The sequence below is a fragment of the Nelumbo nucifera genome, chromosome 3, assembly GCF_055504915.1.
Source record: "Nelumbo nucifera cultivar China Antique chromosome 3, China Antique-T2T, whole genome shotgun sequence".
Classification (NCBI taxonomy): Eukaryota; Viridiplantae; Streptophyta; class Magnoliopsida; order Proteales; family Nelumbonaceae; genus Nelumbo; species Nelumbo nucifera.
This window is the reverse complement of record NC_142651.1, coordinates 109,776,415-109,799,684: the sequence shown is the minus strand read 5'-3', so window position 1 is coordinate 109,799,684 and position 23,270 is coordinate 109,776,415. Positions and strand designations below refer to the sequence as shown.

General features: G+C 37.2%; 1 protein-coding gene across 3 annotated transcripts in view; it reads right to left on the bottom strand.

Moving 5' to 3' along the window:
* Window positions 1-23,270, bottom strand: part of LOC104607119 (Transducin family protein / WD-40 repeat family protein) — a 36,715-nt gene that overhangs the window by 567 nt on the left and 12,878 nt on the right. For all 3 annotated transcript variants that reach the window (XM_010272647.3, XM_019199409.2, XM_010272649.3), the window contains 13 exons: window positions 20,639-20,721; window positions 16,685-16,897; window positions 15,484-15,840; window positions 14,551-14,722; window positions 6,650-6,841; window positions 4,435-4,644; window positions 4,252-4,344; window positions 3,656-3,867; window positions 2,922-3,446; window positions 2,727-2,807; window positions 2,498-2,583; window positions 951-1,694; window positions 18-171 (listed from right to left, as the gene is read on the bottom strand). In XM_010272647.3, coding sequence (XP_010270949.1) covers window positions 18-171; window positions 951-1,694; window positions 2,498-2,583; window positions 2,727-2,807; window positions 2,922-3,446; window positions 3,656-3,867; window positions 4,252-4,344; window positions 4,435-4,644; window positions 6,650-6,841; window positions 14,551-14,722; window positions 15,484-15,840; window positions 16,685-16,897; window positions 20,639-20,721 — 3,122 coding nt within the window. The remainder of the gene's footprint in view (window positions 1-17; window positions 172-950; window positions 1,695-2,497; window positions 2,584-2,726; window positions 2,808-2,921; window positions 3,447-3,655; window positions 3,868-4,251; window positions 4,345-4,434; window positions 4,645-6,649; window positions 6,842-14,550; window positions 14,723-15,483; window positions 15,841-16,684; window positions 16,898-20,638; window positions 20,722-23,270) is intronic.

Here is a 23,270-nt window from a genome sequence, read left to right as displayed (position 1 = left end):
GATAGCTGCTGGCTCACCTGCCACAGGCTCTAGCATCTATGGTCTCTGGCTCTGGCACACTAATGATCAAATGTGAATGCTCGGTAAGCTCACCATGTTCCTCAACATGCCAACATCTAACTCGTTGATCAAGACCGGTAGAAAACGCCCAAATCCCATCTGTCCAGACACCTTCACGAAGAATATTTTAGTGAAAACCCACATTCCATCCAATTTCATGGTTACAAATCTCATTATATCATATTATATTTATGTTATACATATATATACGGTGGATTTTCCTCTAGGGTTTTTGAAAGCACCGTCTTTCAAGAGGAATGAAAGCAATCTAGAAAACATATACAAAGGTAGACAAAGCTTTGCCTGTTTTATAAATATTCTTTTGAAAATGAGATGGAGACAGGTTTGCTAATTGGGACCTTTAGGCTGTGTTTGGTTTGAAGGAAAAAGTAGGGAAACCTTTACAAACCTTGTATAGGCTTCCCTACTTCTTCCTTCAAACTAAACATAGCCTTGGAGGAAAATTAAGCGACTTAGGAATCTTCCACTTGGCAAACTTTCCCTTCTTTAACCCTTTTTTATTGGTCATCTCCTTGCCCTTATTCATAGAATAAGTTTCAGCGCAAAAAAATATGTCTAATATAAGCTCCTTGTTTTATGTTTAATTGAGTATCTTCTAAGTCAAAGTTGAAAGTTCAGATGTTTTTTATTATTAGCGTACAGACATGATACCAGGATAACTGTCCATAGGTGGAACAAAGCAATTTTTTATGTAAATTACATGTTTGACACCTGGTCCAGGCATGTCTTTGCTATATTTGGTTATCTTATGACCATGGAGGTCTATGGGGCTGAAGGCTGATGAGAACACACTATACAACACAGAATACCTTTTGCCTACTGCAAAACTAGTGCTGAGATAAAATTTGTCAAGAATAACTATCTTTTACCTTTTACAGCAGAGCTGTGAGCTGAAGCAATTCTTTCATGATATAAGAGCCTCAACCCATACTCCTTTTCTCCATAAAGAGAAGACTTCCCCATGTCACATAATTCTGCTGTCTGATTTGCAGTATCATCAACTTTCTTGTTTTCAGCGTCATGGCTTGTTGGCTGTAGAACCAAGTCAAAGGTAAGACAGTGAACTGCTTGGTCGTCTCCCCCACTTAATACATAGTAAACATATCCAAACCGATCATCTCTCCAGTCCCTAATATTTGAAACATGAATACAATTGACACCAGATTGGTGGATATGTTTCAGAACATGCAAGGGGTGCACTTCACAAATTTCGAATGGCGATTTATCTGTGTGCATATCTGACTCAGACGAGTTGGCAGGATCAATAGTTTGAGGGTAATCTATAGTGCATTTGTTTGGATTACTCAAGTCGGATGAGCTTCCACACCCTTCAGAATCAACTAAATGACCATTGGTATCCCCTCTTTTATTCACGTCCACGGTAACTCTCTTTTTTGCTTTGGAGGGCTGATTACTTAATGATCTCCACCACCGTCCACCCTGGCTTCCTCTTCCTGTTCTGGGCCTCTTCTGACAGTCAATGACCTTTTCTGGTTGGAGGATCGAGATTTGTTGCATAAAACCATTAACACTTTTAGTCAGATCCCAGAAGCTAATGCTTCCATCAGTGGACCCACCAACAACAATATATGCACTTCCAATTTGAATCCTACCTGTGAATAGATAAGTTAATTCCAGTAAAGCTGAAAAAGTAGAACAATTAGGATGCTAAAAATCTAACTGCAAATGACAACTAATGGTTGAAAAGGAAATTTGATGTAGAGAAATTTCTCTCAATATTGGCAAATTCCCCAAGGCTCTCGTTACAAAAGCACCCGGTCTCAGAGAGGAGCTCATGGATAAAGTTACACATTTAAATTTGTTTCAGATTTAATATTATTTTTTATATAAAGAAAACACCTTTAGACTTTGGGGGCGTTCTCCAACATGGAGTGTTTTTCTTGTTGCCAGTTCCAAAAGTAAATCAAAACCATCTGCTTTGAAAACAGATTATTTCTCGTAAAAACACAAAGATGTTTTTGGTTATATATATATATATATATAATTGCATATTATATTTTTTTCTAAGCATGGCCAATTACATAAATACACCTAAGAAGAATAAGAAAATAAAATAATAAAATAATGAAAAATGATCCATGCTATATCCCTATTGTGTACTATGGTACGTCAAAAACATAAATAAGATTGCAGAAGTCACCGGGCCCATTTAAAAATGTCCATCCAATCAATTGGATCCTTAAAAAAGAAATAATCGTTCATATTTAGACTATTTATTGCTGGATATGGCTTTAAACAAAATGATGGCAAAACAGGATTCATGTAGCCGACCCCATATAGTTGGGATAAGACTACGATCATTTGGATTATTTATTGGGCAAAATTATTAGAAAACTCCAATACTTGTTCAACACTATAGACCTGCTCTGAAAAATCAAACGTAAACAAAACTTACCTTTAGGAGGGGCATATATAGGAATAACCGCATGCTGCAGTGACAGAACAGGAGATGATAAGGGAACTAGTAGAGCCACATCAAACCTGAAAGTAAAAAAAAAAAAAAAAATCACCGCATAAGACAAGTGAAAAGAGAATTCATCACTCAGGTGGTAAGGATGAAGCGTAAAACAAACAACACAAACCATGGGACATGTTTAAAAAACAAATGGTTGATGTAAACGCACCAGAGCCGATAGGGGAGAAGGAGAGCTCGTAATACAAGTGTGGCGTCCGAACAAGAAACAACAACGAAACAGACCGTCAACCTGATAGGGAACAATGGAAGAACTTGTTAACCCATTTGAGATTGGAGGTCCAAACTGAGAAATTAACAGAAAGAGTAAATTAAAATGAAGACGGCTGGAGTTGTCACATCATACCTGCAATCAGTGCCTTTAACAAGAAATGCAGTAACGGCCAAATATCTCCAGTCATCTTCATTTTTTTCACTAACCTTACACTCCAACTCCATCTTCCCATCTTCAGTATGTGATCTATATTTTGAATTTGTTGTCATTTTATAAGTGTTTTCTACCCTTTTACGAGTACTAGAGAACTTTGATGGCATGTCAGTGGAAAGCCATTGGAATGACATTGATGAATTATTGTTTGAGGGAGTAAAGCTATTAATGGGTGGATCACCAAATGTCTCTTCCTTATTGCCCAGCCTCCTATTTCGGAGAAGCCAGGAAGTTAAGACCCTCTTTGCCCCAACAGAAATGAGTAACTGATTGTCTCTGTTATCTGGCATCACCTTGTTTCCATTCTTGTCATTAGAGATGTAGGATTTATATTCTAAAGTTGTGTGTGTTTTTGACACAAAGCAAATTGATCGCACAGCTGATCCACCAACATGCTCCCCCAGCAACTTGGATGTAGACCAACCCTTAGTTTCAGAAGAATACCTATATCATGAATCCTGATGTTAACTTACTTCCTTCAATTGCAGTGTCATTTCAATGCTCACAAGCCAAAAATGAAAAACGAAAAAAAAAAGCAGCAAACAGATGAACAAGAATTATGTATGTAGATGTGTGTGTTTGTCATATGTATAATTGCTTCATTATTTTCTTATGTCAGATCTCTAAATAGAAATTTTTTGATACTGTCATACCTTGTCAGTCTCACACTTCCATCCTCACTTCCTGTTGCGATCCAGCTTGACCTAGTAAAGTGATTGCTGCTTCTGTCTGCAAATTGTGTACCTTCAGAGACAAAACACAACGAGTGTATCTCTCTTCCATGGTTTTGCATGTGCAGAACACGAGGAATAGACTTCTTCTCACTTGCTGGTACCCAGAGTCTATGGATATGAACAGCATGATCCTGAACATAGGAAGGTAAAATGACAAGAAACGTGAAATAAATAATGACGCAAATATAACTTCTTTTCTGTTACTCAAGTAAGATCATGTGGATATCCTCATATATCCTGTGAATCAGATAATACCACTCCTCAAGGTCCCTCTCTGCATGTTTCTAAGCCCAGAATCAAATGATCCTGACTGCAAGATTGTCCATTTTTCATAACATGTATGCTGATTTCCAAGAGAATAAAGTAGGATAATAACATTAGGTCAAATTTTGATTAGAACTTCCAGATGGGTCCATATAAACAATGTGCCTCATTCCATCAGTTCACCATCCTTACAATCTATATGATTTAGAGTTATACCAAAAATTTCCTCAAAAAAGAAGGTAGATTCAAACCTTGACAAAGGCAAAGCAGTTTTGGATATCGGGTGCATCACCAAGATAATAAGAATAAGGACGCCGCCATCCACCACATGGAATTTCTACCACCTATACAACATTCATCCTTTTGTATCCACAAAGACAAATAATAGAGAATGAAACATATACTGTAACTTGGAAGAGAACAAGAGGGAATACCTTTGTTTCATTTGTTAAGTTCCACATTATAAAATCTGCTGAAGCAAAACCAATTGCATAATTACCGCATGCCAGGTCTTCGTCAGTGTTGGCATCACTGGAAACAGAATGGATCAAACTTAGTTCTTTCACTTGCTTCATTCCTGTAAATTCCAAACTTTTCCAGTCGCTGTCATATTTAAAGTAGCATACACAGCCATCTGCTCCAGTCTGGACAAGACAAAAACAGGTAATCAACTGAACTAATGTATCAAAGTTCTCTTTCCAAGTTGTGTTAAAGGTATCTTATAAGTTTGATATTCAAAGATATTCCCTTAGATTTAACAGAATCCTGAAATGATGCAGATATGGAAACAAGGAATCCATTGAGAAATATGAGTTTTTTATTTCAAAAATTTTGGCTGCTGGGATATCAGCATTGTTTGAGTTTTTTAAATTTATTTTCTAGTTGTAGGTGCCTTGAGAGTTAAGAATAGGGTTTTATGTTTTCCAGAAATTTACTGTTATTTAGGCCTAGTTTTTTTTCAATGCAATTTTTGTTTGCAGTGTAAATGAAGGAAAACAAAACCTAAAGCAAAGCAAGGTAAAATTCAAAGCAAAACTGAACCAGAATTTACACTCTTCACATTTATACTCCAATGCATTTGGGCTTAGTGCAAATGAAATTGCATTATAAACAAATGGAGAACTAGGAACTACTATTTGTGGTAATTTTCATACTTACTATTTATAATGATTCCCATAATTACTATTTATGGTAAATTCAAGATTTTCCATTTTTTATGATGTCTGGTGTCTTTACATTAAATTAGTTCTAGTAGGATTAGGAAGTATTATTATAGTTGTTTAGGAATTGCATTCCTCATTTGAGTGTCCCTATAGGATATCTATGGATTTTCCTTAGCTTTAAAGCAATTAGAAGTTGATTTGTGTTAGTTTTCTACACCAATTTGGAGTCTGTAAAGGGACATCTCAGTCCATAAATTGAGTCTACAAATAGGGTCATTGTAATTGCAATTAAGGATTGATTTGATGAAATAAAGTTTGGTTTGGTAAATTCTGGTTGTTGTCAGGAATTTTTCTCTTTTTTCCTCCCTCACCCACTTCTTCTAAGTGATCTATCTCTTTAAAATCTATGGCCAGTAGATTCAGTAGTAGAGTGGCAGTGGAGGACTTTCCTGCTGAGCAAGTTTGGAATTCAGTTAGCCCATCAAAAGATAATTTCTTTGTCTGGACAATGGCCTTAAATAAATGTCTGTCCAGAACTAATCTTGAAAGAAGAGGCTTGCAGATCTCGGATAAGTCTTGTGCCCTTTGTGATGATCATCCTTCGTCTACGGATCATCTCTGCATTCACTGCCCATTTGCTGCCCAGGTGTGGTACCACTTGAAGGCTGTGGGGATATGTTGGATCATGCCAAAATCTGTTAAGGATTTGCTCTGTAGCTGGAAGATCAGTAATTTGAAGAAAAGAGGGAAACTGGTCAGGACCTCCATCCCGGAAGCAGTGATTTGGGCTATTTGGTCTGAGAGAAACAACAGAATTTTTAAACAAAGAGTGAGAGGGCCTGAGGAAATTTGTCAGATGGCTGTTGGTAAACTGATATCCTGGATTTCAGTCACCCCAGAATTCAAACATATAAATGTAGCTCAGTTACTGAGAAATCAGTCAATTTGGTGCTTGTAATGGGGGGTTCTCAGGCTTGCCTTGTTGGCAGGTTCTGTTTTGTACTCTTAAAAGTTTAATCTAATAAATTTACCTTACCTTTTCAAAAAAAAAAAAAAAAAAAGAAAAAAATCTATCTCTTTGCTCTTTACCATAACAGCAAGAGGCTGTCTTTCTAATTTTTTGCTCATTCTTTGGTGAACAGTAAGCTGTTTACTTGCTTCCTCATCCCTATTCTTCATTCTTTACCATCCAAGCCCCTCTACCCCACAAAGCCCACCAGATAGGACCCCTACCCTGTCCTACATTACAAAAACTCTAGGTTATCACTAGAAATTTCATATTGTTTTACAAATATATCATGAATTTTCTGGCATATATTGATGTTCATAATCTAACAACCAAGTCAATAACCTTTTCAAGTTTTGGTTATCAAAGTTTTAGAGTGTCCACAAACTGTTGATTTCATGGTAAAACACTTAAAAAAACCAGATTTACAGTCATAAGATAAATTGCTTGGCATCTCTATCAGTTTAGGTCAGGCCTTACTGAGCGTATATCAACTTGATTAACACAGAATTGAGCTATTGAAATGCTGGCAATGCTTGATATGCCATGAGCTCCTTTGAAATAGTTTAATGGAGGGATCTTCACTCCTGGTGCAATGGAAGTCGCCTGTAAGAGGTTCTTTGACAGAGGGAACACAGTTAAATTTCCACGTTGATCCCCACAAACTAGAACCTACAAGAAGTTGAGCAAATAGTCTGTTCAGAGTAGTACTTGAGATGCAAATAAAAACCAAAACTACAATAAACGTTTTTCTGAAGAAATAAGTAGCTACCAAGAAGATTCCTAAAATTTTGTATTTCCCAGTCATTTTAGAGCATTGTTATAAGACTCAGAGTCTCAGACCATATACAAAACAGTAAAGGCTGCTAGGTCAGTCAGATGGTCCGACCACTGGGTAAACCCACCTGACGTCATATTTATACGATATAAAAATATTATTCATGTTGTGATATGTTGTTAGACTTAGTTTTTATTTCTGCTGTTAGAGTGCTTCAGCCTAGGATGCTGTCAGAATGTTCTTTTCTTTGTTTTAAGTTCTTATTATTAAGGTGTGCCACCAGGGGCATATTTGTAATCTCTCTTTTCTTTTATTTTACATCATGTTAATATAAATAGAAAGCTGGGCACCGCCAGCCCAACCTTTTGACTCTCAAACACTTTCTTCCTCTTCTCTTCTTTTCTCTCTTCTCTCTCTCTTCTAGAAAGAAAGCATGGTATCAAAGCATAACTGGGCGATAGGAGGCTCTTTTCTCCTCTGAATCACATTCATTCCACCCAATTTCTCTGATTCTTGGACAATGAAGACAAGAAACCCTAATCGGACTGATCAGAACCAACTGTCGCTGTTTTTTCTGGGTTCTTCCTTGGTCGTAGCACCAAGGTAACCCTAGTAGGAGGGGACCGATGCTGTGAAGGCTCTCTTTCCTTTGGCCAATGCTGTGAAGACTTGATCTTGGACCTGCACCTTCGTACAGGTGCTGTAAGGGGTGTGTGATCCCCTTTCGTCACAGGTATGTACTGTGATTGGTTGGCGTGTGTTGCGCATAGACCAATGGTGACTGAACTCTAATTTTTGTACTGTCCCTGGATGGTTTATTTCTTTTTTTTTTTTTTTGGATGAATTCCCTGGATGGTTTAACTGATGCTAGAGGATTTCAGCAGTATGGTTTGTTATTTTTGGACTGGTTTTTTGAACTGTTTAAGTGCTGCCAGTAGGTTTCAGCAGTGGGTTCTTTATTTCAGAAGCAGATCTTTTGGTGTTTAGTGCCCTAATTATGACTTGGAGAGGTAGTAGTTGTGTGGGGACTGGTCTTGTGGACCGGTGGTTTGAGTGTGGTCATGTAACCTTTGTTTCTGTCAATGGCAAATGATGATTTTGCCTCATCTGGGGTTACATCAACCCGTAGTACAGCTGGTATGGGAGCTGAAAATATGATGTTTCCCATGCCAATTACCCCTTTAAATGGCCTGAACTACCTAGAGTGGGCTAAAGGTGTAAAACTTAGGTAACAGCAAGGGGAAAAGCTGGCTACATAAATGGAAGAGTGAAAAAACCCAAGGATGGGACAGCTTAACATGATAGGTGGGACCAAGAGAACAGTAATGGTGATGTCTTGGCTTCTTGCAACCATGAAACCTGATGTGAAGAACTTTATGTGGGCAGACACTGCTAGTGAGATATGAGAATAGGCCAAAACCACCTATTCTGAGCAAAGGCACTATGCCAAGATTTACCAGGTACAAGCTGAATCCTCAACCCGTAACAGCTTAACATGATAGGTGGGACCAAGAGAACAGTAATGGTGATGTCCTGGCTTCTTGCAACCATGAAACCTGATGTGAAGAACTTTATGTGGGCAGACACTGCTAGTGAGATATGAGAACAGGCCAAAACCACCTATTCTGAGCAAAGGCACTATGCCAAGATTTACTAGGTACAAGATGAATCCTCAACCTGTAAACAGGGGTAGAAGTGTAAATCGAGCTGTGCCGCCCATGGCCTGGCATGGCCTGGCACAACACGACACGATGGCGTGCCAGGCCCGACACAATGGTCCGGGCAGTGTTGGGCCTAGGGTTCCAAGTCCACGGACCGGCACGTACGGCACGACTATGCATGTCGTGTCGCCCATGGCCCACGTGCCAGCACGACCCACCCGTGGCATAGCACACGGCACGGCCCGTTACGGCCCACGGGCCCATAGCGAGCTGCGCTTGTCCTGCACAATGAACTAGCCGTTGGGGGGTCCCCAATGGCTAGTTTCAGCTTTTTGGGGGGGGGTTATAGAAATACCCCCCAACAGCTATAAGCAGCTATATAGGCGGGTATTTATGTATTTTGGTTTTGGGGGAGAAAGAATGACAAAAATGCCCCCCAACAGCTATATAATATAGCTAGTTTAGGGGGGCATTTCGAGTAAAGTGATAAATAACCTTACAATGACCAAAATACCCCTCCTAACAACTAAAAAATAGTTAGTTTTTAGGGTATTTTGGGCAATTGAATTATTTTCAATTCCTATAAATATCCTTATCCTCCACCATTCTTTTCACACCAATTCAACAATTCCTATAAATAGCCTTATCCTCAACCATTTTCAATTCCTACAATGATCAAAGTCAAGAACAATAGGAGAAAACGATGAAGTCAATATTTTTGTATACTAAATAGTTGTATAGCATTTTTTCAAATTATTACAAATTTTGTTTTAATTTTATTTAATTTATTTGAGTTATTTTCAATTTGTAACTATATTGTATTTTTATATTTTATTAATTTATTCCATTTTCCAATTTTCATATTTCATTCATCCAACCATTGTATGCTTTGTATCATTCAAATTTAAATGAAATAAAATTCCTATTTTTCCTCCAATTTGTTATTCACTTTGAGTATTTGTGTCTTTGACTTCTTTGTTAGATTTCTTATTTTTTCAAATAGCTTCCAAAGGAAAGTTAAATATTTTAGTTTTACCTAGAAAAAAAATAAAAAAATAAAAAATGTCAAAAAAACAAAAAAAGAAAACAATATGGCCCAGTTTGGCCCACGCCCAAGGCCCGACCTGTGGCCCAGCTTGGCACGGCCCAGGCCCACGGCACAACTTGCAGCCCACCCGGCCCAAGCCCGCAACACGGCACGGGCCCACATGGGCTTGGGCCATGCTAGGCCGACCCCCCAAATTATCCCTGGCTCCCACTTCTATTGTGGATGACCTTGACGTTCCTATTGCTAAAAGAAAGGGAGTCAGGTCATGCACTACCAAACATCCCATTACCTAGTATGTCTCCTATGATCACATTTCCCCCCCTCACTGTGCCTTTTTATCTGTAGTTGATAGCATCATCCCCAATACATAGAAATGTTGTAGATAGGAGTGCTCACAGTTCGGTTAACAGAACTGTGGGCCTTTTTTTGTAACCAAACCGGTACTACCGATTTTTGGAAAACCAGTAACCGAAACCGAACCGAAGCCAATTAGTTAACCGCTGGTTCGGTTTTTCGATTTTTTAATTTTTACAATATATATTATAAAAATATATATAAATATATAATAAAAATTATAAATATATAGTATTATATTTTAAATAATAAATAATATATCATATATTATAAATATATACTTATATATAATGCATATTTATTAATTTATAATATATAAAATATACATAGTATTCAAGGCGCCAAGGCGAGGTTGGGCAACTGGGGGGTGCCTTGTCGCCTAGTCGCCTAGGCGATGGATTTTTTTATGTTAAAAACATAGACCTTAGGGTAGTTCCCTAGGTACCATAACCATATTTCTTTAATAATTATTCATGATTTTCATAAGAAAAGTATAAATTTCATATTAAAGTATAGAAAATCAACATATTCATGAGAAGAAAATGAAAAAGAAAAATAAAATTCAAAAAATATAGGGGCTGAACCCTTATTTTTGTTATAGGAAAAGAAGAAAATAAAAAGTATTGGTAGTAGTAATAGTAGAAGAAGAATATATGGAAGAGGAAAATGTGCTGATTAGATAAAATTTTAAGTTCTTCCTTACTTATTGGTTCAGGTTTTTAAGTCTTTGAGGGTTCAATACAGCATTTAGCAATGTTTGTGTTGATTAAAACCCTAAGAAATAAGAAAATAATAAAAAGAAATTAGTATATAAACACACAAAATGATTATTTTAGTTTAACGATGTCTATTTTATAATTATAATTTCAAAAAAGAATGAATAAAAAAGTATTTTATAGTAGGAAGTAGAAAAATGCTTAGCGATTAGGCGAGGCGAGCTTTAAAGGGCACCTTGTCGCCTAGGCGTCGCCTTGACAACTATGTAAAAATATATAATATACATAAATATATAAAATATATAGAAATATAGGTATACCAGTCAGTTCGGTTAACCGCCGGTTTTCTATATTGGTTAACTGAAACCGAACCAGTACCTTCAGTTTTTTAAAAACACTGAACTGATAACTAATTTTTCGGTTCAGTTTTGATTGGTTCGGTTTTTCGGTTTTTTTTGCTCACCCCTAGTTGCAAAGGCCTTAAAATACCGTTAATGGATAGATGCTATGAAGGAGGAGATTAATGCCCTCCATAAGAATCAGACTTGGAAGTTCGTAGATCTTCCAAGAGGGAAAGACCCAGTGGAGTGTAAGTGGGTATTTAAAGTGAAACATAAGGCGGATGGGACAGTTGAAAGGTACAAAGCAAGGCTTGTAGCAAAAGGGTACACTCAAGTCTATGGTGTTAACTATGATGAGACGTTTGTTCCAATAGCTAAGATGAACTCAATTCGTGTTCTTTTATCATTGGTTGCAAACTTTGATTGGAATTGCATCAATTGGATATAAAGAATCCCTTTTTAAATGGTGACCTGGAGAAGGTGTACATGGTTCAGCCCCCAGGTTTCTGTGCCAAAGGCAGTGAAAATAAGGTGTGCAAACTAAGAAAGTCCCTCTATGGCTTAAAACAATCTCCCAGAGCATGGTTCAGTAAGTTTCATACAGCGGTCCAGCAAGTAGGATTCAAACAATGTCAATCTGACCACACTCTCTTTGCGAAGAGATGTCAGGAACATGTTACTGTGTTGATAGTGTATATGGATGATATCATCATTACAAGAAACTGGAGCTCAGAAATACAAAGGTTGAAGGAGTTCCTAACCTCCCAATTTGAAGTGAAAGATTTGGGTCCACTAAAGTACTTTCTTGGAATTGAAGTTGCCTGCTCAAAAAGAGACATCTTCATTTCTCAAAGGAAGCATATCCTTGATCTGTTACAAGACGCAGGCAAGTTAGGTGCAAAACCAACAGACACTCCTATGGACATTGATCATAAACTGGGTGATTGTGATGGTGAACCTCTAGAAGATGTGAAACAATTTCAAAGGTTAGTGGGAAGGTTGCTTTATTTGTCCATGACACGTCCAAATTTTTCTTATTTAGTTGGGGTCCTGAGCCAATTCATGCATTCCCCTAAGAGACCACACATGGAGGCAACAGAGAGGATTCTTAGGTATTTGAAGAAGTATCCAAGATGGTTTGCTATTCAACAAACATAATCATCTGAAGGTGGAAGTCTATACAAATGCTGATTGGGCAAGTCTTGTGGATGATAGAAAGTCCACAAGTGGGTACTGCACATTTGTGGGAGGAAATCTAGAGACCTGGAGAAATAAAAAACAAAGTGTAGTTGCAAGGTCAAGTGCTGAAGCGGAGTATAAGGCTATGGCACATGAGGTGGCTGAAGTACTTTGGGTGAAGAATCTTCTAGGGGAACTTGGGATTACAGTTCACAATCCTATGTCTCTTTATTGTGACAATAAGGCAGCTATAAATATTGCTGGCAATCCTGTCCTACATGATAGGACAAAGCACATTGAAGTGGATAAACACTTCATAAGAAAAAAATTGGAAAAGGGAGAAATTTGTACTCCTTATGTCAACTCCAAGGAGCAACTAACCAATATTCTCACAAAAGGGCTTCCATACTTGCGGCATAATGAGTTGTGTGACAAGTTGGACATGATAGATATATTCAGCCCAACCTGAGGGGGAATGTTGTTAGACTTAGTTTTTATTTCTGCTGTTAGAGTGCTGTCATCCTAGGATGCTGTCAGCATGTTCTTTTCTTTGTTTTAAGTTCTTATTATTAGGGTGTGCCGCCAGCATATTTGTAATCTCTCTTTTCTTTTATTTTACATCATGTTAATATAAATAGAAAGCTAGGCATCGCCAGCCCAACCTCTTGACTCTCAAACACTTTTCTTCCTCTCCTCTTCTCTTCTTTTCTCTCTTCTAGAAAGAAAACATGATATATGTATAAGTTGTCGTCAGATGGTTTTTGTCTTCGTTCTCGATACAAGTTTCTGGGGTTCAAGTCTTTTAACTCACACTTTATTCAAATTTCAAAGACTTATATAGATATTTGATTAATATAGATATTAAAGAGACAAAAATAGGTGAAAATGCTATAATGGATAAATGGTATCGTGTTAATATATGCAAGGTAGAGGTCACAAACTCAAATTTCACCATTTCGAATTTATGATTTGTCAATGATGTAGCCAGGAATTTTTCTAGTGGGGTCATAAATAACTTAAAGTTTTGTAAATATCAAAAAGTACTATTTTTTGTTTTTTTTTGCATTTTCAATCACCCAAATCGTAGATCATGGAGGCCTTTGTGCGTGTTTGGAGGGTTTTAACGCAGCGACTTCTGGCAATGTTTCAGCCAAGAAACCTTTTTTTTATCAAAAACCTAGAAACCTATAAAGTCATGAAACCTTGTTTGGAAAAAATCTGGAAAGCCAAAAATAGGCTTCATGGGCAACTTCCCAGTGAAGCTAATAGTAGGTAGCTTCTAGGAAGTGGCTCTGTCAACGCAGCTCAATCACTGTAGAAGCTCTCCCAAACAGGTTCTTTTATATACATAGTCTAAAAATCAATAAGTCTAAAGTCCAATAAAATGCCTAAATTGACCCCACACTTATATTTTCATTTAACTTTATGAGGGTCAATATGGAAAAGTGGGCTGAAAAGCCTGACATTATACAATAATTTAATGCTTCTTTTTGAACTTCAGTGGGGTCAATCCACCCCACTCAAATGCATATAGCTTTGCCATTGTGCTTTGTAATAAATCAGTGACCCAAGCCCGTCGCTGAAAACCAGCTTTTTTTAACTTCAGTGGGGTCAATCCACCCCACTCAAATGCATATAGCTCCACCCCTTTGCTGTGTAATAAATCAGTGACCCAGGTCCGTTGTTGAAAACTGGATGGGTTGTTAAAACCTGGCTAGTTTTCAATGGTTCTCATGGGTTTCTGGTGATTCAGCCATTTTTTTCAGAAATTTGAAAAACTGGAACCGAAACCACTTTCCAACTTTCACGGTTCAGCCATCCGGTCTGGTTCCAGTCTTACAACATTGTTATCAGGATTCATAGATCTTAAGGCCAATGGTTTTAGATATACTTTTCCTATGTAATTTGGCATCTTTTTATTATTCATTCCAAAAGAATAAGAGGGAAGGCAGGTGTTTTTATTTCTTCTTTTCTCTCTCCTCAGAAATATCTTCCTCTTGAAAAATAAAAGTCAGAATTTATTATGTTTTTGTGAAAGAGGTGAAGGAATTTATTGCAAAATAAGGAGAAATTATAAGTTTATAACTACTTTAGCAAACAATAATGGCTAACATCATGTAGCAGCATGTTGCAATTCATTTTACTAAGTCCTACCATGTTCACTTGACTACAAATGAAGTCAAATAGAAGCATAATGTTCTACCAATAGCCCATCTTAACTCCGTATGATTGAATTCAACATAGAAATGAGCAGGCTAATTCAAGAGAAAGTAAACCAAAGAAGGGAAGATGAAACACAATTACCTCCTCATCAAATGATGCATCCAAGCACATTATGCGTGCCCCAAAACATGATGTGAATTCTGCAACCAGAGATGCTTCGTAATTCTGTATAGATCTATTAGTACAAGATTGCAAGGGATCAAAGATTCTCCACAGTTTCAAAATCCCTCTAGGATCAGCAGTGAAAATATGGCTGCATAATAGAAACACTAGAGATTAATGAAAAGATAATAGCCCACCATAAAAGGAAATGTTTAGATACCTCTCAAGTATACAATAAAGAATGTGCCTGCCTTTGGAATGATAGAAAACGTTGTCCACATGCACAGAAGGACCCATCATTAGGGGTTATTAGGAAAATATGAATGTCCTCCAATTAAAAAACGAAGGACACCCAAGTTCAAAACAATACTGCCTCAAGACATCAAAGGAAAAAGGACAAGATCAAAACACGTAAGGGGTCTAAAAACCAGGGATTATTATGAGTTCAATATGACTTTGGCTCAAATATACACAATAAAAAGGCATGACCACATGTATGACATACACAAATGACATCAATCATATCTCTTGCAATGCCATACCTACCTTCTTATGGTATGAGAAGGAGGTAGCAAGTGAATGTTTGAGGGATCCCATGAAGATTTTCAATGCAAAGTGAAACAATTGGATGGCCATAAGGTCCATAGCCACCTAATGCTTCTGGACAGGAATAAATTTAACAGTAATTGTGAAGCACCATTTACAGAAGTTCTAGATTGGAATTGGATGGCTACCAAACAATAGCCATCAATTAAGCCAACTTCCTTTTTCTAACATCCCCAAGTTGGCAGGGCATGCACAATAGGTCCTACTCCACCTGTACCACCAGGACATTGATAAACCATCCTTATGGTCTATACCCAATGAGTGATTCAGATATGCCCATAAACAAGGAGTATGAAATTTTATTACCTACACCCCAATGACTTGCACCAATAAATTCCCAAGAGTTGTCTCTCTAATCCTGCTGTCCATGTAAAGGATGGGCCACTATCAGTGCATACACCATCAGAAACCCTAACAACTGTCGCATTTCCTTTACCATCTCCAACTGCAATCCAATCCTCATCATCTCTTGAGAAATCTGATGAGCTTATAGATAATAAATCCATACAGACAATTGGAACTTCTTCAGAGACTCGGACAAGCTCAGTCCATTTTACATCTCCAGGGTCAGATATATTAACATGGTACAAAAGTCCATGGTTAGTGGCAATATAAAGGGTATCCTCTCGTGTGAATCGCAAGCAACGTACATATTCACTTTTGCTGTGACAAGTACCAGCCATGAAACAGAATCAGTGGTTAATAATGAAACCTTCAAGAAACTGTGTTGTGTGCATCATAGTTCAAGGAAACCAAATTAAAGTTTCTATTGGTTAAAATTAAATTGCACACCTATGAGATATCCCAGCATTTTTTTAAACCCTTTTGAAGGTAAAGTACAATGCTATAACCAAGTAATATATCCAAATGAATGATCCTACACTACACTCCAGTTAGGGTGCAATGCGTTGTTTCTGGAGAATGCCCTAGTATGAGCACAGAAAGACAAAAAATTGTTATGATCATCCTTCTAATTTTGTTGGCGTTGAGATGGGGTGGCAGGTGGTCTTGGTTTGGTTATATATCGGGTGGTAGCAGCTGCAGGTAATGTTCTTGGGGTGATTCATTCCTTTTTTTGGCTTTGTATGTGTCAAGCGATTGGGAGAATATATGATCCAGCATTTAGCAGTTGGGCTTTCTTTTTGTATAGGGGTTCAGTCTAGTCCTGGGAACCTAGTTTTTATTTATTTATTTATTTATTTGTGAGAACCTATAGCTTCTTTTCATTTCTCTCTTACTTTTGTTTTCTTGTTTACATTTTGTTTTAAATTTTAATGAAATCTTGTTCCCTATAAAAAAGCAATCATAATCATCTGGCAACCCCTTTTTATCATCTGATAGATTAATGTTTCTGTGAAATGGGTAGCATGGATTTTCATCCCTCTAAACGAATATGGAGCCAATATATCCTCTAAAAATGAACACAATAGTCTTTTTTTCACTTCAGAAATTAAAATAAAATTTTTGTACCAGAAAAAAAAAATGGACAGCTTTAGAACAGAGTTACCTGTCCATGAGTCCAAGCTTTTCCGACAATTTTGGGGTACAAATAGTAAAGACATTGGTCATGTCTCTAAACTCCTTGACTTTCCACGTCTGTTCCACTGAGCTCCTGGACAAGGAAGTATGAACTTGGTGTACTTTGATTGCAGAATCAAAGCCAGCAGTAACAAGCAGAGAAGAGTCTTCATCATACAAACATCGCCATATGCCCCTTCCTCTGTACAATTTCAAAAAGATAACAACATATCAAGTAAGCAAGATGTTCTATAGCATTTAAGAATTAAATTTTGAAAAACTAAAATAAATTTTTGATTGATTTTAGAAAGCTAAAATATCAGAACTATTCAAATATATTACTAACAATATAGCTTTCCCCATCATGCTGAAACTTGGGGATTGAGCAACAAAGTCACCCATACCTTAACATCTGTAGGGAACACTGATGTGGGCCCCACAGCAGTGGTCCCCACTGTGTTCGTAGGACAGCATGTGTAGTTATTTGTTTCAGTATAGTAGTGTCAGTTTGAGTCAGTTTGTTAATTCAGTTGTTATTTATTCAGTTTTTATTTACTTTATTTATCATGTAAGTACTAAGGGCAGATGTGTCCTTTCCATTATGTACTGAACATAACCTATAAATAATAAGAGAGTGGCGGCGGCAGATCTGTTAGAATCTGTCCCTCCTTTCAATCCCTTGTGTTCTCCTGTTTCTCTTCTATTCCTTCTCCTTTCTCTCACTTTTCTTCTGTTTTGTAAACCTAAAACCTATTAGGATTCAAGACTGATTACAGTCTTCATCTTCTACTACATCTAAAAATATCATCCACAGTCCCATATCAGTGTTACCATGACAGTTGGAAAACAAAAGTTTCTAATGTTCTAGCCATGCAGAACATAGTACCATGGCATGGCAGTCCTCAGAACATGCTTATGATGCTCTAAACTGATTTCAACAAAAGATGTCAACACTTGGTAGTTGTGACTTCTAGAAGCCACATAAGCAATGATGCCTCCATATGATGTTCTGGCACTTGGCTTTCAAAATTTCCCATCTTTAAATATATTTAGTAATATTTTTGTAATAGATCTATTACATGGTTGTTCCCTAGAATATTTCGCCATTTGGTAAGGTGACACTGCCGGCTGTACTAGATGACAAAAGAAAAAAGAATACTAGAACTAATAAACAGTATATGCTACATATAGGGATGTCATGCATGGCAACAAGAATTTTTTTATATAATAGGGAAACTTTTCACTGAAGGAAAAAAGGAATTATAAGACCAAGTGAAGAGATTTCACTAACAAGAACGAAAGAAGGAAAAAAGTAAACAACAAGAACTCTACAAACTAATAACTGAACATCCATACAACTAAACATGCTTCAATTCACCACTGCACTCATCAAAAGATCTTGGATTGTATCTGGTTGACTCTCTTTGCATGAATTCAAGGACCATCCAATCTCTTCAGCATTTTTTTTATGGGAAGCGGTAACTTTCATTAATATAATGGATAAAAATTACAACTGCCACCATCCAAGGGCCAGATGGAGAACCCTTTGATACAAACTGTCTCATAAACAGGCCCAAAACAACTCTTGCCTATTGACTCCTTGCTTTGCTAAAGCATCAGCCATACCATTATCTGATCTTCTTGCCCAAATAAACCTCACCCCAATCTCCCTTGCTAAGCTTGAGATTTCCCTTAGCTGATGTCTGAAAAGCCACGTGCTGAACCAAGAAAATTAGACCCCTTCAGCTGTGAATTCTTTATCTTGACATCCTTTCATCTTGCCAAGCCTTCTTATCACATTAAAATTCCCTAAATACCAAGGTAATCCCAAAACTTCCATGAACCCCTTTCAATTCCAGCCAAAATTCAACACCCTCACCATCCTCAAAAAAAAATTAAAAGAATCCAAACTTGTCCTCTTCAACTTTTCAAACTCACAAAGATAATAAAATACCAACATTTAGCCATATGATGTCCATCATAATTCACACCCTTTAATCCCTTATTAGCAAGTCTAACTTCCCCATTTATAATCCCAAATTGTCCTTCAGCCCCTCCAAAACCAGAGTTCCTTCTTAATTTCCTGATTCTCATATCAAGAGGACATTGGAAAATTAAACTCCACCAGGTCCATCAAATAAATCTGTTGGACCTCCAATTTTCATTTTCCAAGTCCTTTATACCCCTTTATTTATTCATAAAACGATTCCAATTCAAACATGCGGACCCTACTATTCTGAACCAGATGTTTTTACCCCTTTGACTCATGTCTTTATTTTTTGAATCGAAAAACCAAACTACCTCCCTTCCACTCCATCATCTTCTACCTTTTGGGTTTCTACCAAAACCAGATTCTTATCAATGGTCTCTATAATCTCCCTCACTTTATACTTGGATATGGTGGTGACCTTGTGAGTGGTTTTTAATAAGCAAATATCTCCTTCACTAATGACCCTCATCTTGTACAGTTGACCTGCAAAATTTGCAAAGTAATATTTCTCTGATCCAATTAAAGATAAATTTACCCCATGCAGTGCCAAATGCAAAAAAAATATGTATCAGAAGTAATCGGCTGATAGATATTAAGCTTTTCATATAAACCCATCATCTCAGAATAGTACTGCTCAAATGCAAAAAAATTCTGTATGGCTGTACCCTCTCAGAATAAATAGCCAATCTGCCAAGCCTTTTGATAAAATAATTTCTTAATAGAAAAAAGTTACAATGACACCCCCTACTTAAGTAATAAATTGAATAAAAAACAATTCCCCCACCAAGGAACAAAACTGAATAGACAACTTTGCCCCTATAAATCCAATACAAAGCATAAATAAAAGACAGAATAACAGATTAAACTTCTAACAGTAGGCAAACTCCAGGCATCAATTGGAATACACATAACACAAACTAACCACCAAAGAATTCTATCAATCTAGTCAAAGCTCAGGATTGAAAATGATTAATGATTCCAATTGCAGAATAATTTCTGCTTCCTCTCTTTTGGAAGAACACAGAGAAAAATACCCTACCAGCAGTCTAACCTCTACTGGTTGAGAGGCTTGTCATTCCTTTGTTGCCTATTCAGCAACCTCTCTTTTCCAGGAGAGATTATATACACCTACCAACCAATCAAGCCTCTAATAAGTCTAGACATTTCCTTCCCATCTTCCAATACTACAGCTCAACCAGATTTCAAGACTGTTCTCAAGCTGAATAAAGTTCCAACCTGCAAGAGCAACAGAATACATTCTTATTGTTCCAAGCCAATCCAATCAACTAGCATATCCCCTATCCCAATCTTGTGTGGTTGCTATGCTATAGAATTTGGAATATAAGATTGAAAAACCAGAGTATTCTTTTCCATGACAAGCTCATCCATTAGATTGCTCAAACTCTACTTGGCAATTACTGCATGTATGTAGAACTTTTGCAATATTATACCATGTTTATCTTCCAGGCTGGATTGTCAATTACATGAGTCTCACATGACCTAGAATAGTGCATCTGTATCTGAAATTTCAACTTATGAGAAAATGCCACATGTGAATGACATAATTGTGCAAAATAGACAGAACAGTGACATTTTGATAGACCAGTTTCCAACTCCTACACATTTGCACTCTTTCAAATGGATGTAGAATATAAAGTAATAATAAGAATCAGTAATACATATTTGAGCATCGATGTTTCAAAGGTCTACAGTATAAGTGGTTAACAGATATAAAGAACAGGACAGACAAGGTTTTCTAGAATGATTAGTAGAACCACATGGGTATGCAGTATGTGTCATGCCATGTACGCATACCCCTCTAGAATAAAAATAGTCATTACCAGACAGAGTTCAACCATTAAGTGCCATACTTATGGAACAAAAGTTATGTGAGCAGCAAAGACAGCAAATTTCCTGAATTTTAACAACATGGAACTTAGATTCACAACTTACGTATGTTCCTTGATCACCTTAAGTTGGCTCCCATCTATTCCCCACACGCGGCAGCTACAATCCTCACCAGCAGTGACAATTAACTAAAAGGGACATCATATGAAAAGACAAGTCATTTTCAGAAGAAGGTATCCATCTGTGACAAAGTAAACAAATGACAGAACTTAAGGCATGAAATAGCAGAAAATTATGCATTAATTCTGAAATCATCTTTGGAAGAATGATGTAAATAGGTTTGTCAATGGGCTGAGCAGACCAGACAGGCCCCAATTGAACTGATCCACTTATATAGGATCTGGGTCGGTATTATGCGTTCCAATTATGATAGGGTTGGAATCCGTTTTGGCCGTTCCAAACCAACATAGATACATACAAGTATTATATTATATACTTATTATATATATATATATATATATATATGTTATATACTTATTTTTCTCTTTCACCATAAAGCATAAACATTTTCCCATGATATACTTGTAATATTATCATATCCTGATGTTCAAATGTGTCATTTTAACAAATAAGTAGGTTTGTTGTCAAACTAGAGGTTAAAAGCATAGCGGACAATTATAATTAGGTCTTATTGGGTGAGATCCTCTCAAGGAATCTTTCAACCTAAAAGCTTAAGTTGTTAGGTCCCTGAATAGGTTTTTATTCTCTAACAGATCCAATAGTCCCAATTACCGGAACAGGTTTTGCACATTTACTTATTAGGCCAGGCCGAGGTCTACCTAACCCAGACTAGACCCAACCAATTGACAGCACTAGATGTAAATCAGTAAGGGTGTATTTGAAATTCTGCACCTGCGATAACCCCTCAACTTGTATGGTAATCCATGCCTCTCAAAATGGTGGAAATTGGATTAACACCAGCTCATAATATGAAGATCTTGTCCTCTATAGAGAAGGCCATTACCCAATCCCAATGTTGGTCCTAGCTATCTGGAGTCATGGGAGGGGTAGACTGGATATAGTCCTAACCTTTGGCATTTTTTTGCACAAAATGGCCTCTCAGACTCAAACCCACATTCTCCACACTTGCCAGTCTGAGGCTTTACCATTACACAAAGTAATGGCCCCTTGAAGATCATATCCTCTATCTACTACACAAATTTATCCAGTGTAAACAACCTGTATGGCTGTATCACAGGTAATAGCACTTCTATTTGGCCATTAAGGCCCCGTATGCTTTTCAGGAAGTTACTTACCCAGGTAAATGCACTTACTTGGGTAAGTGTTTCCCAGAAATACTTACCCGGGTAAGTGCATTTACCCATGTTCTTTTATTTCCCAAGTAAATAAGACAATGACCATTTTAGCCATAAAAAGCCATTATTAAAAGGGGCAATTTTGTCCCATCCAAGTGTTGGCAACTTTCCCCTAGGTGGGAAAGTTACTTACCCAACTAGGAGATGGGTATCACTTACCCAGGTACGTGATACCCAGAGAAAATAAATTTTCCATGGACCCCACATAAATCTGAAAAAGAACATAGGTATCTTGGTCAATGGGAACCAAAATCTCATTGACCAACTTTCCCCCCTCTCAAAATCCAAAAAACGAACAGGCCCTAAAATTTAAAAAGCAACTGGTCCAGGTGTCCAGCATCAGAACAGGTCACAACCATCCTCATCACAAAAAATTCCAAGCCCATCTTGCACTAAAGCACAACGAAAGTTGTTGTAAAACATTGGAGTTGCATTTAGAATAAAGTTTCAGTTTACTGCCACAGAGCCCCCTGTAGTTGAGGTCAGTCATAACTCCACAGCATAGAGGAAATTGCCAATTCATTACCACTAAAGAGTAACATTAAACAAACTACAAAGAAAGGGTAAATATACACTGGGTACAGAGGCAAGGAAAAAAATAAAAAGACCCCTTAATTCGTCCACCCAAAGAAAGACCTATAATTCAAGGATATACAAAAGATTCAACCACCCAACACCCCCCACCCCAAGAAAAAAAAAAGTGCTGCAGAGCAGTAGAAGGCGCATACCACCTACCCCACTCTACACAAAAGGACCCATCTTTTTTTTTGATAAATAACACAAAAGGACCCACCTTACCCAACAAGAGTCCAGATCTTCTGGCCACGTTCACCCAGCCACACATTGGGAATATCAGTGATATAAAGTACAAGAGATGTTCCCAATGTGTGGCTGGGTGAACATGGCCAGCAATGTGTTGTGGTCAGCAGATCCAAACTCACCCAACAAACACTGAGCAACAACCAAAATTCCACTATGGGTAATTATATGTATGCAAAACATAATATGGTCATTACCAACAGCTTCTTTCTTCATTGACAACAACAGAAAGCAACATGTTTACTAATAATTTATCACCTATTTACAGCTGTGCAAATCAACATGTATCAACACTCAGTTAACATGGAAAAGGTTTCCTTGTTCAAAATTATAGCTCAATTTATTTTTAAGAAAAATGGAGGGAAATGCACATTTACCTCCAATCCAGTTGCATCATTTTGTTCAACATTTTACTAGGTATAGCATGAAGAATATTACTTTTTTTTAAGAGTAAATTTCATTTAAAACCAAGGGAAAAGGAACATACATGAGAGGATGTACAGTCAAGACAAAAGGAAAAAAAGAAAAAAAAAAATACAGCC